The sequence below is a fragment of the Homalodisca vitripennis genome, chromosome 4 (genome assembly GCF_021130785.1).
Source record: "Homalodisca vitripennis isolate AUS2020 chromosome 4, UT_GWSS_2.1, whole genome shotgun sequence".
Lineage (NCBI taxonomy): Eukaryota > Metazoa > Arthropoda > Insecta > Hemiptera > Cicadellidae > Homalodisca > Homalodisca vitripennis.
Genome location: NC_060210.1, coordinates 166,535,001 through 166,552,280, shown reverse-complemented (window position 1 = coordinate 166,552,280; position 17,280 = coordinate 166,535,001). Strand labels below are relative to the sequence as shown.

Genomic DNA, 17,280 nt, shown 5'->3' with positions numbered 1-17,280 from the left:
GTACTCTTGCTAGATCACTGAAACTTTTATTATTTAAACACTCCGTTATGAAACCTAACGCAGTGGACAAAAATGTGAATGTATCATGTGGCAAGAAATCTCGAGAAAAATTGTATCTGTAGACATTAACATTTTGCATGAAACCTAATGTCTACATAGACAAGAATGAGTTCTATGATGATGCATGTCAAACTCTTTTGGAGAAATAAGAGTAAAAATTTCTTTTTTGTATGATTGACCGTCTGTCTATCTACCATAGCACATCTTGAGAATGAAATGAGCTATATTCTTGAAATTTTGCATGTAACCTCAGTGAAGCCTGTTACACAACACATGGTGTGACAAGCACATTAACTATTATAGACGTTTTGAATTTGTACTTAAAACAACATTTTATTTGATTCACTTGTATTCACCAACAACAGTACAACGTATGACATAAGGACACAATATTACAATTAATGATGTTTTCTTTTGTAAGCCTAGATTTATATATTTTATAGACATAAGCATTCATTTAAGATAATTTTGTTTTCTTTTATTTGATGTTTTTTATTCTTACAGTTGAACATAAATAATTTGATAATATTGCAATAAAATTTTTAACCTAATTTTAAAATAAATATACAAGATACACCTTTATACCCGAGGTATTTTAAACTTAGAGAAAAAAAACAATTTTATACACTTAACTTAGAAGGTGTTTAATGTAAACTTTTGCTGCTTCGTCAAACAAAATTATACAGGAATTATTTGAAAACCGTTTGACACTACCATTATAACCGTAATGTGTTATACATCAACAATGTGGTGTAAATGCTATAAATAAATATAGATAAAACTTCATAAACATACCATAAGTATTTCAGTATGAAATACAGATTAATCTTATTTAAAAGCACTGCCACAGTTTATGATATTAAGTTATTGTTATAAGGTTATGTTTATTACTACTACTAAACAATACACCACACGCTGCTCTATGAACATTTATACATACTTTTTGATAGTAAAATTCTGTTGTACGGATATTTTAAAATTTTTACTTTAATTTTAAGTTAAATTTTGATTAAAATGAATGATGTAAATATGAATGTTATAATGCTTATGTAATGATAGTGTTATTTATGTTTACATTATGAGAAACAGATGACAGACTACTAAAGTAAAAAAATATTCAAATTAATAATAAAGCTGAGAAATGTGAACTAATTTCCTCTCTGTAAATAGTCATAGAGAATAGTCAAATGTTTATTTTTATAATAAATTTGATTTACAAAAGCATTAAAATGTTGTATGATTATACCCAAAATTAATGCTTGTTTGAGTACAATTTATCTAAATAAACACTGAAGAGAAGAATTATTTGTTTTTTTTTCATAACATTGTAATGCACATGTAAAGTTTAGTCCATGATATGCAAAATAAACATATTGTCACACACTTATAAACCATTTTAGCTGTCTAGTTTCATGTTTGTACATGTAAACATTTTTGAAAATGTTTTAATTAAAATTTAACCTCAGAAGATTCACCACTTATACAATTTTACAAAATCTAATACATACTGAGTTTTAAAAATAGGCATCCATTACTAATTTATGAGGTAATTTTATTATTTATAATATAGAACTAAATTCATTCCTGGACAAAACAATCTTCCAAGCCTGCGGCTTTAAGACACTAAGAGAATGTCAAGAATGCACTACACAAAAGCATTGAAAAAGTTGGACCCAATTTTAATTTATAATTTTAAAAGTATTTATGAAGCGATTACAGGAAAGCTAACGCCTTAATACAGAAAATATATTGAAGTTTTAATATTGTCATTGGGCTGACCTTGCAACATCGAGCAAAGCATGTTATACAACTAATCATAGAGGTGCATTTATTACTACTAGAATAATTGTAACATATGTTTTACAAGTGAGTGTGTAACTTTAGGATACAAAGTTGAGCTGATTTGCAACTCTGCGCATGCACCATCTCCTAATATGCACCAATTCCCTATTCAGTGGATTGGTAGAGCTGGTCCTGTGAAACTTAAGGAAATGAATGAATACTGCGATTCCAACTGTGATCCTGACATGATTGAATGGACCTGGATGGAGGTCAATTATGAAAGATGCCTGTCATACTACAGGGAGAGCTCACTTAAAATCATATTTAAGTAAGTAAAAAACTTTAAAGATTTTTCTATATCTTTTGGTACCAAAAACAACTATCTTTATTACAGCTTTACTTATTAATGTTTAAAATTGGGTCCACCTATTTCGATGACCCTGTATTGTGACTAATTATAAAGGTCGTTCAAATAAAATTTATAAAGTAGGACAGTAAAACTTTCCAAAATTCCACAGATTTGCAAGTCATCTAAATCTATTTTTTAAATATAGTATATTATGCCTTTCATGTAGTGAAGGGATTAAATCCCAACATGAGTTGTATTAGGTTACAATATACAACAACCCCAAAACTGCTATTTATAAACGTTAATGCAAAAGAAAATTGTAAACAGGCAGAATTCATATCCGTTATATATAAAAATGACCAATATTGCTGAGATATTTACTATCAAACATTTCTCTTCTCTTCAGTGTAACCAAAAAGAGAAAAAATATTTATAATAAGTTATTATTATTGTTGTTGTTGTTGTTTGCATAATACAGATTCAAGAAATAGAGCAACAACCTTTTTTTAATATTTTTCATTGTGTATGAAAACTTTAATGTTTCGAAAATATCTTTACCTTTTTATAGGGAGGAAGGGAATAAACCCTATAGGAATCAATATTGTTTAGAAAATTGTTTAGAAATGTAGGATTTCAAACCATGCGATCGGAAGAGAGTAAGATTTTTTAAGTTTCATACTCCAATCCAGGCAGTTTTGAATGAATGATTAAAGTACTACAATAATCAGTTATCAAATATTTGGCATCCATAACTCCATGTGTTTGCAATGTTTTCAAGTAGTCCTCCTCTGTAGACTAGTGGATATAGACATGGCTCTCTAATTGAAAGATTACGGGTCCAAATCCCAGGGATGTCCCAGATAAACCCAGACAAACTAGCATAGCCAAGAGCTGAGGCTTACAAAAGATAAAAAAAGGTTCATTACAACATAAATCTTTATAGATGGCTTTTTTATTACTACAAGAATTTGTATCATATATTTTAGAAGTGAGTGTGTAACTTTAGGATATAAAGTTGAGCAGTTAGATAAATATAGCATAATACGCTTAAATAATATCATACTAGATATAGAGTACGATATTAAAATAGTAGTAGTAGTATTTTTAAATTGATTTAAAACGTTTCCTAAAAACCAACAGTTTAAATATTATATTTATCTTGTTTTAAATTTAGACCTTTTCTAGGTAACTAGTTTATACACCTTTCATGATGAAGGGTATGAATGGGGCCAAATTTATACAAAAATACTGTTATTACAAATAAAAACATACAAAATACATGTGTAACAATTATTTTTAAAATCACCATAAAGAAAAAAGTGTTTATGTAGAATAACATAACTAAATAGCCTCAACCAAAAATAATACTTAAGCTTTAAATAATAATGATTTGTATGAATTCAAAATCTGATGTATACTTTTCCAGCTTATTAAAAGAAATATTATATATTGGCCTATCTTATCTCCCTGTGTTTTGTATATTTCTGTACCCATGCTGGTAGTATATTATTTTATTTTAACCAAATGTGTATAAGATAAATGTGTAAAAATGTAATTTATAACAAATTTATTTAACAAATTCCCTAGCCATGGTTACAGTAGCACTGTGAGGTGGACAGGTAAAATTAGACTTTGCAGCGCTCAGTAGTAAAAGTGTGAATAGTGGAACTGATAGATCAATTTTATACATGTACAAACAACATACAAAAAAACTACCATAAGAGCAATTTAAATTTTTAGCTAGTTAACATTATTTAATGCAATTTTCTTACAATGAATCTACAGGTAGTTGTGAATGCTTTGGCAGAGATGATACATAAAATGACCTTAAATTTTCTTTATTTCTCGTCTTTCTTTTCTGTTTGATAGGTGCTTCAATTTGCTGCTGATGTAAAGCTTCATTTTTAAGTTGCTGTTTTCTTGCTTCAGCCCCTCTTGAAGCTGCTTTGATAGCTCTTTGTGTTTCATTTTCCACGGCTTTAGAAGTGATATTTGGCTAAAACAAATGTTTAAACATCATATTTACAAACCATAATTTAACATTGTTGACATGTGTAAAATGCCACAATATTCTACACATGTCATGTAATGTATCCCAACATGATGACTGTTGTAAAAATTATTATTATGGAGTTTTTGAAACTATTTAGAAGAAAAATAGATATGCATGTGTATTGACTGGGACATAGTAAACAGATATGTTAAATCCATATAAATACAAGGTGAAAAATATATAGGTTCATGTAATGTATTCTCAAATACTCTTTTTATGTTAAACATGGTTCAAGGTTTGAAAATTATGCCTACCGATTATAATACTTATTTGTAATGGTTCATATAATTTTACTAAAATAAATGTGAACACAAAGATTTCATAACACAGAAAAATAACTAATGCTGAGAACTTTGTAATCTTATTTCTTGGAATTGGTTGAAAAATATCAAAAGAAATAAATGTTTACTTCTGTAGTCTTCTATCTAACAATTTTCAGATTTATAAATAGGATTCATACCTGTATGTTCACAAAAGAACAAAGTTGATTATTTTATTAACAATATTTTTTCTAGTATCAATTATAATTAAACAAGTCTATTAATATGGTATAACAACTTAATCGAGAGGTTAAAGTATAGATCTATAAAAGAAATTAAGGGCTACTGTTAATAGTTATTTTCTTATATAGTTTGGAAAGGGACCAGTACAGTTAAGATCATAAAAAGGTAACAGAGAGTAATAATAAGAGAAAGTTTCTCATGGTTCTAGTTTCTTAACATTTCACTTCATGGCACACTGTAACAAACTTTTATGAGTGTAATAATATACTCACAATCAAATCCATTGGGATCCAAATGATCAGATGAACTGTGGAGTTATATTTTTCTAGGTCATATACTCAAAGGACCAACCTACAGCCAATACATGTGTGAATGCATGATATGACTTTGAACCGATACAACAGAGTATTAAGGATTCTGGCAAAATGCAACGAAAGAGTTATCACACAAACGTACAGACTGCCCTTTAAACTTTACACCCCGAAATCAATAAAATTCTTCATCAAACATAAAAAAATCAATGCACCAAGATTCAAGCTCTATGATCTTTCTATCAAGTGTTATTGCACAAACAGGTGGACAACAACACATGTCTTGGCCCCTGACATGTCTTTAAGTCCTGTTTACATTAGATTATGTCATGTCCTTAAGCCTGGTTTGTTAAATCCATTAGTTGAGTAAGCTAGGCCTAGTTTACCCGCCATGTAGAAAATTGTGTCTACTCTTAGTTTAGAAAAACATATAATAGTTTATGTGCAATACTATTAATTTTTTTGGTTATCCATTCAGAGTTCAAACATATTTTTAATACATACAGGAAAAATTGAAAAAAATTTGATTATTCTAAAAAAAAAGTAAAGAATGTCTTACAAGGAGTTGTACAAATTTGAAGCATCATTTAAGATCATCTTAAAATTAGGTCCAAAGTAAAATGATAAAAAATATGGATATGATCTCTTGTAGTTAGAAAACTATCAAAATTTAATACTTTTATTATTAGCAGTTTTTACTTGAAATTGATTATAAAATTTCCAAAATTTCCTACTTCAAATGACTGTCATTTCTTGTGGAGTGACCATTTGAAGACATCTTTTTTATTTGTTGTATATATGGGAAAGTTACCTTAAAATACTGAATTTCAAAGATTAAAACAATTTCCCAAAAAAAAATCAGTGCCACCAACTACTTTTATTCTATCCAGTTATAGGTAAAAGAGACATAAATTTATTGCAAAAATACTTACTTGCTTAGATGCTTCTCTGTGGCCCTCTCCGACAGACTTGAGACAAATTTCATAGATATCTCTGAGACGGTTAAGTTCTTCTAATCGTTTTTCTTGTATTTGTTTCCTCTTCATCTCACAAATCTTGTTTTTCTGGTTGATTGTTTCTTCTTTAATATTTTCTCTTAGTTTACTAGCAAAATCTTTGGATTGTTGACGAACCTAGAAATTTCATTTAAAAATAAATGTTAAAGCTAAGCATTCTAAAAATGTTTATGTCAAGTAGTAAATAAACCTTCTTCCCAAAATAACACATATGGTCATAATAACTGACGTAATTAAAATGTATATACGTGCCCCATACATTATACATAGACTAATCCAAAAACAAAATTTAAGTTCATTCTCATTATTACAAGAATGAAATTAAATGTTATTAATACTGCTAATATTGATATATCCTAAAGTAATCAAACTAATAATTTAACTAATTAAGTGAGATCATTTTACAAAAAGTAGACTAATTGCTGCCAATGAAAGTTCAATGATCTTGAACATAACTTTTCTGCCACATCTAAGGAATAATTTTCAAAAGCAATAGTGTTATAGCTAACATTTTATTCTATGTCTGTAATCAATTGCCTAATCCTTAATCTCTGGAGGAATCCATTTTTTTAGAACATGCTTCTGAAGGTTCCATTCATATAATGTGCTTTAATACAGTAGTGTGTGTTTATTTTTTCCTTTCAAAAAGTATCATTGTAGGAACAACATAGATGATAATGTTGTGCCTTCATCTCTGGAAATGGAGTGATATCCACCATTGCAAATTCTTAATGCAATCTTCCACTGCATTCAAGCTTCTTGAATCCAACCAATGATCTCCACCCTAGGTGCCACTCTGCACTTTTGGTGCAAAAGGAAAAATATACCTCGAGATAAGTACCTAAATTCAAATTCCGATCATGTAATCACTCATGAAGGTAAACATTTAACTTTTTTCTATCAATAATATGAATGGACCTTTTTATTTTTCGCCTATTTCATATTGAAGTTGATACAATAAGCTATTTTATCAACCTTATACAATAAATTTTCAGATAAAAAAACAAATGAATTACAGATAAAGGCTCTCAGCCATTCGTGACCAGACAATCTAGAACTTAGATATTTTACTATTTCGAGGGATGTTTTTCAATGTGAATGTTGAGTTTAGCTCCAGTTCACCTTCCTCTTAGTGCAGCGTATGGAATCTGCAGCTGTCACAGATGCACTGCACTAAGATGAAGTAAACTGGAACTAAACTCAACATTCACACTGAATTAACCCTTCCCACCATATGGATATATGGATTTTTTTCGTTCATCACCATTAGCGAGGGGGCAGAAATTGAGGTTTTGCCGCAGTCTGCGCTGATGGCAGGAGACATTTACATTTCAACTAGTAGTTCTTCTTACAAAGAAAAGAAAAATGCTTAAAAAGTCAATAGGTCAATACACAAACATTCAGTTTTCGAAAAGCCGAGAAATTTAAAAAAAAAACTCTCATAAAAGGAACTAATAGTTGAGTGGGATGAGCTGATGGTGCACTGCCCAATGCTGATGGAAATGAACAAAAAACATTCCTCAAGATAGCAGCCTACCAATCAATAAAATATCAAAGGTCTAGTAGATCTCAGTACGAACCACTATGTCCTAGTAATACACCTGCAGTCTTCAAATATACATCCGAAGAAACCTATTTTTTTTATAACAATAGTAACATTTTTTTGCTTTCTTTGTGTTTTGACTTCATTTCATTTAATTTAAACATTCTACACACTTAATGACAAACATATGCCTCAATATGAAAAATAATATGACTTATGGGTGACAAGTGAATTGTATACAATTGCCCAACACAAAAAACACACCGGTAGGAATTAAACACATTAAACAAATCCTTGCCAGATAACTTTATTTTTCAGCATATTTCAGATATATTTGGCTGGTAGTCTATGAAATTAAATATCCCTGTTTGGAATAAAATGAGATTTTCTTCTAAATAGTCATTTGGTTTTCGTCATTGATGGTTCTCGTTTTCACCTTTAAAATCCTCTTTACCACATCACATTTTACTCATTTTGGAATCTATTTTTGCTTTACAAGTTTCATTATGTAAATGCTGTGAATTACGAAATTCTTGCCAATTTCATTACGAGCTAATAATAATTTTAATGAAAATAGTCTAAAACTTCATTCCTGTGGAAATTTCATGAGTGAAAACATGTGGTTGTGACACTATAAGCAGTATTGATTCATATAAATATCTAGGAATTATGTTTGACAAACGGATGCGTTGGGCAGTGCAAATAGATTACATGAAAAACAAAATAAGAAAATTTATTTTTGTATTTAGGCAGCTACGTGAAATTTTTAAATTTTAATGAATTGAAACTTGCTTATTTTGCTTATTGTCAATCAATGTTATTGGTTGAAATTATAGCTTGGGGTGGTGCCTATAAATCAGTATTAGAACCTATCAATGTTGTCCAAAGAGCTATTCTTAAGACTGCCCTGTGTAAAGGTAACCGTTATGCATCATCTGCACTTTTTAATGATATGGGAGTTTTGGGGGTCAGGCAGCTATATGTAAAAACATTGGTTTTGTATATGTATTAAAACAATAACACAATTTTTAGACGAACTAACCATAGTTTTAGGAACTAGGATTTCGGTTTCAGTAAATATTTTTAAACAGATAGATTAACTAAAAGCTTTACATTAACTAATTCTCATTATATATAATGCAAATTTTTGATTAGAAATTTACCGAGACCATTAACAAATTTTTATAATATAAAAATTGGAATATTTAAGAGGCTACTGGTTAATTGGCTTACGGATTTGGGAGGGGAGGCAACGGAGAACGTTATTGCATCCAATTACAGACAGGAATTTTCTTTTTTCTTTTACTTCAAGCTCATATCTGTTACTAGTCTATCCCGTTACTTTTACTTACTTTTTTTTTAGTTCTATTGTAATGGGAGCTAGGTTTATGTATTTATGTATGTACGTGAGTGTGTTAAGTGTGCTACATATCTGAGTTATATATGATTAAAACTTATCAGCAATGTGGGTCGACCTATCTTTTCAACAACTCGTGCCCACGCACAGGCTTGCCTATGTGGGTACTTTTTTTCCTATATTTTAAGTAATGTTAATGTTTTAATCATACTTGAAAATTACTATAGTATATATATTATTCTATTATGGAATTGTAATTTCTTTATTTGGAAATAAATAAGGTTTTGAATTGAATTGCTGTTTAAGTACTTTTTAAACATGAACAAACATATAACAATAATTAATATAGCCTATTTACTACATACTGTCAACAGCCATTTTCAATAATTTATATCCAACTTACAACAAAATAGCAACAAATATTGAACTAAAATTGCATTGGTTTAGTAATGATAAACTCAATTTTATTTGTTTTTAGTTTAAATGGTAAATCAAGAATAACTTTACTTTGATATTATATTTAATTATTTTTATGTCTTGATTTGGAACTGCAATCGTAGACTAAATAACATTAGTTTCATTATATTTTAAAGCCTTGAGGTTGCATAAAGGTAATTTTCATTTTAATAAATATATATTTTACGGACTTTCACTAAAATAATCTTAAAAATATTCCTAACCATGTTAACTATCATTATTACCATGAAATTGCTATTAATAAGGAAAGTATTAAAAAGTACTAAAAAAATTAATAACAATGATAACGTGGATTAATTCTTTGGTACGGTACTATCTGAAGTCCACTATGTTTTGGTTATTTTTACTGGGGATATGAAAAAAACCTATATTATTAGAAAGAACAGACTGTATATGACCTACAGTGAAAAGTACTGTACATATCATTCTGACAATCATTTCTTGTTTTCTGCCTCACAAAAGGAAGCGATATCAGCAAGGAGGTCACTCTTCTATCCCTATCTTCTTTTTGTTATTAGGCGATATAGGTAGGTTTAGATTAGATTATCATAAATATGTCATTTAACTAGTAGTACCAAAGTTAAAGGTAACATTTACAAGCACTCATGTAAACTGAGCTTGAATTTGGGAACTATCTTAAGGGATGTTTTCCTTTTACGCAAGAAGTGTGGAATCCTTTTACGTGATTTTTGCACCCACCGAAGCCTGCACGGATGACCAAGGAATTTCTGATCGGTACTTTCCCCGACCTCAGATCAAGTCCCAAATTGTGCAACTTCTTCGATGTCATATCACGATGGGCAATCTGGCACATGATGTGAGGTTGTGAAAGTACTGATCGGAAATGCCCTTGGCCATCAGTGCAAGCTTCGGTTAGGTGCCACCCCGCACTTACTTTTGGTGAAAAAGTAAAAACATTCCTGAGATAGTACCTAAAGTCAAGCACATACCACGTGAGTGTTCATTAACTTCTTATATTTATAATACATGTATACGTATTTATCTACTTATACACCCTAATAACATGCAGTAGATAGAGAGGGTAGATATTGCCCACAAATGCCTTCTTCTCACCTACATTGGTTTCCTTTTGTGAGGCAGAAAACAATAGCTGATCGTCATGAACACAGGTAATTTTTACAGTAATTCAAATAAAGTTTTTTCTGTCTAGTAATGTAGATTTTCTTAGATCCCCAGTAACAAAACTCATCAAAAAATAGTGGCTTCCAGATAATACCAAAGTACCTGTGAATTCAATACAATACCCACTTAACATTCAACCAGCTAGTGGCCGGGATGGAATCTGGTTCTGGATGGGGAATGGCAAGATAGGAGGAGGAGGAGGAGGAGGAGGGATATCAGGGTGACCAACATTATTCATCAATTTTGTTATTTTGATATTATTTATTCATCATTAAATTATTACTTTTTTTAGACATAAAACCCAGATGAACTAGGCTGTAATTTTAAATAACTATAGGTTACTGTAATTCGGTTTGACATATTTTGGTTTCGGTAGTTTAGACAATCATGAATATTGATTATGGTGGTGGCCGCATAGGGTAGAGTACGATAAGCGGACTCCGTTTTTATATTGATTATTACAATCATCGATACTTATATATAGAATAACAGAACTATTAATTGATCTAAATGTATCTGAAGAACTAAATTAAAGTCACATGTTTCAAATTAATAGAAATAGTTTAAACAATTACGTAATGTCATAATAATAATGGGACCATAACCATTAACGAAACAATAAAACTAACACAGGTTATGGAAAAAAAAACATTATAAAACCGGGGTCTGCTTATTGTAAAGTACAAGTATTCTACCCCCCGCTTCTTGTACTGCTGCTGTGTAAAAAACTGAGTGTTTCCAAAGTATATTAATATCTGTTTTAACTTAAATTACCCTCGTACAACAAAGCTCCAGCCCCGTAGATGGTCTGATTAAGAGGATGTCAACTGTACATTGAGATTTGATGGTAAATAAGCATTAATATAGAAGGGTAGGGTACGATAAGCAGACCCGGTTTTTATATTGAAGAATGTAGTCTTCGATACCTAATATTCGCATCTCAAATCCTAGACTATGAATCGATATAAAAGTATCTATAGTCCTCAATAACAATCACATGCTTTAAACTTAAATATGAATTTAATATTTATAGTGATCAAACAAATTATTATAACAAAAATTAGGAAAACTGAAGACAACCAAATTTGCTCCTCTCACAGTTACAGTTATTTCTTTCCCACAAATTTCACATAATGGGGTTTTCGGTACGAGTCCAACATGTTAAAGCCACAAAAACAAATATATTTTATTTAGGCTATGTCTATCATCTTTCAAAGCAATGTCTTGAAGTTTTCTAAAATTGACTGCCATTTTAATAATTAAAATTACTTATGTAAAATAGAAATATTACCATACATGTATTATTTTAAAGTGTTTACAGCTGTTGATATAGACTATTTACTAAGTTAATAATTCAAAATAATTCATCAGTATCGATTGATTATATCGATGGTTATGATTAAGTAATATCGTTTGCCAATTTCGATATAAAAAACCGGGTCCGCTTATCGTACCCTACCCTTAACCAATCCCAAACCTTATACAAAATTCATCTTAACACTACATCTTTCAAATATGTGAAATTGTACTAACCTGTAAAAGACGTAAATATTTTTCTTCTTTCTAATTCTTTCTTTTTCTCTAGCTCAAAGTTTATTGCACTTTTATTAGTTACATTCCCAGTACTATGTGACATTTTAACTTTTATAATCTTTATATGATACAATATTTGGCAAAACCCAATCAAAATAAAACCTTCAAGTATTATTACATCGACAATAAAATAGCCTATAAAAATCCACGTCTACATCAACTCCAAGTTCCAAGTCACAATCTACTAGTCACCATCTAATAAAGCTGCACTGGATTAACAGTTGGACTATTCACACTAGATTAAATTTAAAATTATAGTTCTAAATTCTAAATTTAACAAATCTTCTAAAGTTGAACAGTTCCAAACAAAAACAAAATAAACTTGTTTGTTTATTGTTTGAACTTTTGAATATTGAAGTATGAACTATGAAATAAAAAAAACCTATTCTCAGGTGTAAACAGCTGATTAGTTTATGAAACAGGTAGTTGGTTTATATAGCTCTGGATATTTTACATCAATTTATTAGTTTCCTTAATAGTATACATACTATATTAAGATAAGAGAGTTTATATTATGCAGAAAAATGTATACAAACAATGTAAGTTAGTTCATTATTCAGAACATTTGCCATTGTTCAGTGATACAAATAAACATGTAGCACTAGGTTTCGAGAGCTTTTTGTGTCACTAAACCATTGCAAATATCTAGAAAAATTCTGTTTTCTTCACAATCCTTCCATCGTCAAACAAAAACTGCTCTTTTTGAATATTTTGGTGCTGCAATATTTTAAAAAGTACAATTTTATTATAAGAATATTATGATATTATAAAAGTACTATGTACTAACCGTCTATTTACGGTACGATAAGTCGTTTTATTTATAAACAAGAAGCAGAGATGCTACTTATGAGTGATGTCCGAATCCTACGATACGTTGTTTGAAAGTAATGACACCTATAGCTCTAATTCAAATTGTGTGAATAATAATTGTGATAATAACCACCTTTTAACCAGACCGTGACTACAGGGGATATCAATAAGGAAAGACAATAAAAATCTATTGCAACGGTAACAAAAGTAAATCACAGGCAGTTTAATAGAAATCAGTCACTTTAAAATTACGAAAATCTTCACTGGGAATGATTCTTATCAAGTAACAACAAACTCCGTAAAATTTTTAAGGTGCACACAGCAGCTGGAATCATAGATCAAGGCCTTAAAACGAAGACCGAGGAAAGACAACCGCATCGAATTCTTATCACAAGATATATCTTATATAAGAAGTTGGTCACAAACGTGAAAGATGTACTGTCAATCGACCACTACACTTATAAATGTATTGTTAAAAGAAAAATACAATCAACCATATTAACCATTTAATCGTTCAGGTCATTATTTATTCAGGCATTTAACTGAACAAAAGGCCTGACTAAATATATAGACCCTTTTTTATATATCACATGACAAAGAAAAGGGTATATACAGGTGATACAAATGCGTGGAACTAGAATTTTATCTGTTGAGTGGTAAAAAAAAAATTGAGATTTTGTATACGGGTTGTACTATGGTTTTAACTATCTTTTGGTGCGCTATTTAACTTTTTATCACTGATGACATCCTGAGGAGGATGCAGTAAAAAGTTCTTATGGAAGCATATGGTAAATTACGCCTCATTTTTAAAAGGTAATTTTTCTGAGAAATAAGCCACAAGTTTCCTTTCGAAAGGACCACCCTAGCAATACTGGTGACTGTTAGAAATGCATACATATATAGACACGAAAATGTATTGTCACTAACACAAATAAACTAGGCCTAATGTTTTGAATTCAGAAGTAACGGAAGTTAATGATCTTATCGATAAAACATTGATTTTTACATAGTCAAGTATATAGCAACAGTGTAAAGAATCAAAAATACAAAACCATTATGGATAAAAAAAAATAGCAGAACAAGTAAGTATGGTAAATAAGCAAGCCTGGAAGATTGCAAATAGGCATAAAAGTAGAAAAAAAATTGTAATAAAAATTTGTAAACAAAACAAATGGCATGAGGCGACTGATAGTGATGTCAAATGTATTTATACATGCTTCGTAAGTTTTAAAATTTGTTATTTTTCAAATCTAGAGAATGAAAATTACAGTTACTTGAAAATGTAAGTTCAATAAAAAAAACTTGTACTATATCTGTGACATTAACCACTGGAGTTTATAAGCAATGTTTAGACTTAGTCTGTTAAGACATAGCCTTAAAGAATCCTCATATAGTATAGTAATCAGCCATCACAACTATCATCGATATTCATGATTATCAAAACTGCAGAAACCAAAATGTTTAACGAATTAGTTACAGTATTTTAAATTAAAGTATAGTTCAACTATTTTTATATCTTAATAAGTAATAAATTTTAATGATTAAAAAAGTTATGTAAGCTATTAGTATTTTTGAAATGTTATACAAAATCATGTTATATTTAGTTACTTTTCTATTTTGAAGAATAATGTTGGTCTGACTGCTTATCACTCCAAAACCAGGTAAATCTTAAGCTCAGCGACTACCGCTCCAATCGCCGTGATTGTTTGCATACTAACACAAATTTAACGTTATCGTAATTTCACCGAAAAAAATATAATCCCGATTATCGCCGTAGCCGTTTACTCCCCCCCCCAAAAATGTCGGAAAAAATAAATTTTAAAAAAAAACCTGACTGACATTGCATTTATTCATTTTTTTTGGTCTTATTAGTTCGTAGGGCAGTAGTCCAGGTACTACTTCTAGTATAAACTCGTCTTATCTTATCAGTGATAAACGCGCGCCGGTTACCTTTTGCTTGTAATGAAACCTACGTTAGTTCTGTCTGAGTTTTGTGGTGTGTAAGCAGTCATGGCGTGATATGGGCTTGGACTTTGCAAGCTCGAGTTAATTTTTTTTTTCTAAAAGAGGCAAGCAGCGCAAAGCGCCCTGCGCAGCGGGCAAAGCATCGCGTGATCTGAGTTTTGAATACACAAGCTAGGGTCTTTTTAGCGTGTGACAAGAACCATCGCACGCCATGGTCAATAAGTTCACTATTTATTCCTTGTCCATGTGGGTTTGTTTGTTTACGTCTGGCGGTCAATCGAAGCCGTCCTATAGGTCACGTGACCCGCCCGGCCAATCGGAAACTTTCTGTTTGTCACGTGACTACTGTCAACTCATCAAAACGACCATGGTCGGCCATTGTTTTTAGTTTGATAGTCGAAAATCTCGTTATTTATGTGTTTTGTATTGCCAACATTTTACTGCCGAAAAACTGGTTTTTATACGTTAGCGATAATTCGGGACTATTGTTTTCGGTGAAATTACGTTAACCTGCGTTAGTATGCAAAAAATTACGACGATTGGAGCGGTAGTCGCTGAGCTTAATATTTACCCAAAACCATGTTTGAATAAATTTTGGAACAAAATAATTCTCCAATACATTAAAAAGAGCTGGCAATTGTAAATAACTATAAACAGAATGATTTAGATTTGATAGTTTTGGCATTCCTAATTGACTATTAGGAACTCTGATTTGATTGTAGTGATGGCCAACCCTAGTGAATTGTGTGTGTGTCGGAGTGTTTCGTAGGGCACGTAAAGAGTTTACGTTTTAACCAAAACGAAATTATCTCTTTTTTAATTGAACATGGAATTTTTAAAAATGAGTGTATGTGTTCGTCCGTGCGGTCGAGTGGGTGTTTTTAAAACCGGGAGACTGTCGTTTCCGTTGTGATAGACGACTTTTTTGTTGCTGCTGCTCAGCTGTATCCGCCAACACACTAATGGTATGTGTTCTCTGATCCATCTATATATTTGAGTTTTTCATGATTTATTTAGTTTTTTAACTTTACATAATTGCCTTTGCATTACATTCCAATTTATATTTTTGATCAGCCCCTCTAGTATTTTATATTTTACTGATAGGTACTATCTCGAGGGATGTTTTTCTTTTATTGACATCAGCGCGGGCTTAAAATGGTGCTGCCGAAGCCCCGCGCTGATGGCCGGGAGGCACTCGTAATTAATTTTTTTCTCGAAATTAAGAAAAACATTTATTTTTATAAAAATTCTGCTCATTTCTGTATTATTTTTTTTTTTAAAATTGGGGGGGGCCTTTGGGAAAAAACCCCCCCGGGGGGGGGGGGAAAAAGGGGGGGAAAAAGGGGAAAAAATTTTTTAAAATTTTTTTTTTTCTTTTTTTTTTTTTTCCCCCCAAAAATTTTTTTTAAAATTTTTTTTTTAACCCAAAATTTTTTTTTTCCCCTTTTTTTTCCCCCCCCAAAAAAAATTTTCCGGAAAAAAAATTTTTTTTTTTTAAAATTTTTTTTCCCTTTTAATTTTGGTTCCTTTTTTTAATTTTAAAATTAAAAAAATTTTTTTTTTTTAAAATTTAAAATTTTTTTTTAAAAAAATTTTTTTAAAAAAGGGGAAAAAAGTAAATTTTTTAAAAAAAATTTTTTTTTTTTAAAAAAAAAAATTTTTTTTAAAAAAAAAAAATTTTGGGGGGTTTTTTTGGGGGGAAAAAAAAGGGGAAAAAAAAGGGGGGGAAGGGTTTTTTAAAAATTTGGAAATTTTTTAAAAAAAAAAAAAAAAAAATTTTTAAAAAAAAAAAATTTTTTTAAAAATTTTTTTTTTAAACCCCAAAAATTTTTTTAACCAAAAAAAATTTTTTTTTTTTGGTTTTAAAAAAAAAAAATTTTCCCGGTTTTTGGGGGGGGGTTTTTTTTTTTTAAAAAGGTTTTAAACCCCCCCAAAAAAAAAAAAAAAAAAATTGGGGAAAAAAACCCTTTTTAAAAAAAAAAGGGGGCCCAAAATTTTTAAAAAAAAACCCCCCCCCCCTTTTTTTTAAAAAAAAATTTTAAAAAACTAAATTTTTTTTTTTAAACCCCCTTTTTTTTTAAAAAAAAAACCCTTTTGTTTTTTTTTTAAGGTTTCCCGGGGGTTTTTTTTTTCCAATTTTTTTTTAAACCGGGGGTTTTTTTTAAACTTTTTTTTTTTCCAAAAAAATTTTTTAAAAAAATTAAAATTTTTTTTTTTTTAAAAAAATTTTTTGGCCAAAAAACAAAAAAAAGGGGAAATTTTTGGGGGGTTTTTTTTTTTTTTGGGAAAAAAAAAAATTTTTTTAAAAAAAATAAAAT

At 30.0% G+C, this 17,280-nt stretch overlaps 1 protein-coding gene across 2 annotated transcripts in view; it reads right to left on the bottom strand.

Annotated features, from left to right (window-relative positions):
• LOC124360547 overlaps window positions 1–12,371 on the bottom strand; it is a 37,143-nt gene extending 24,772 nt beyond the window's left edge. Inside the window, exons 1-3 of one of the 2 annotated variants that reach the window (XM_046814261.1) lie at window positions 12,128–12,371; window positions 5,991–6,191; window positions 3,964–4,187 (exon numbers count right to left, since the gene is read on the bottom strand). In XM_046814261.1, the coding sequence (XP_046670217.1) occupies window positions 3,964–4,187; window positions 5,991–6,104 (338 nt within the window). In that variant the 5' untranslated portion in view covers window positions 6,105–6,191; window positions 12,128–12,371. The remainder of the gene's footprint in view (window positions 1–3,963; window positions 4,188–5,990; window positions 6,192–12,127) is intronic. The other variant, XM_046814260.1, reaches the window with a different exon arrangement.
• Between the last annotated feature and the right edge of the window lie 4,909 nt (window positions 12,372–17,280).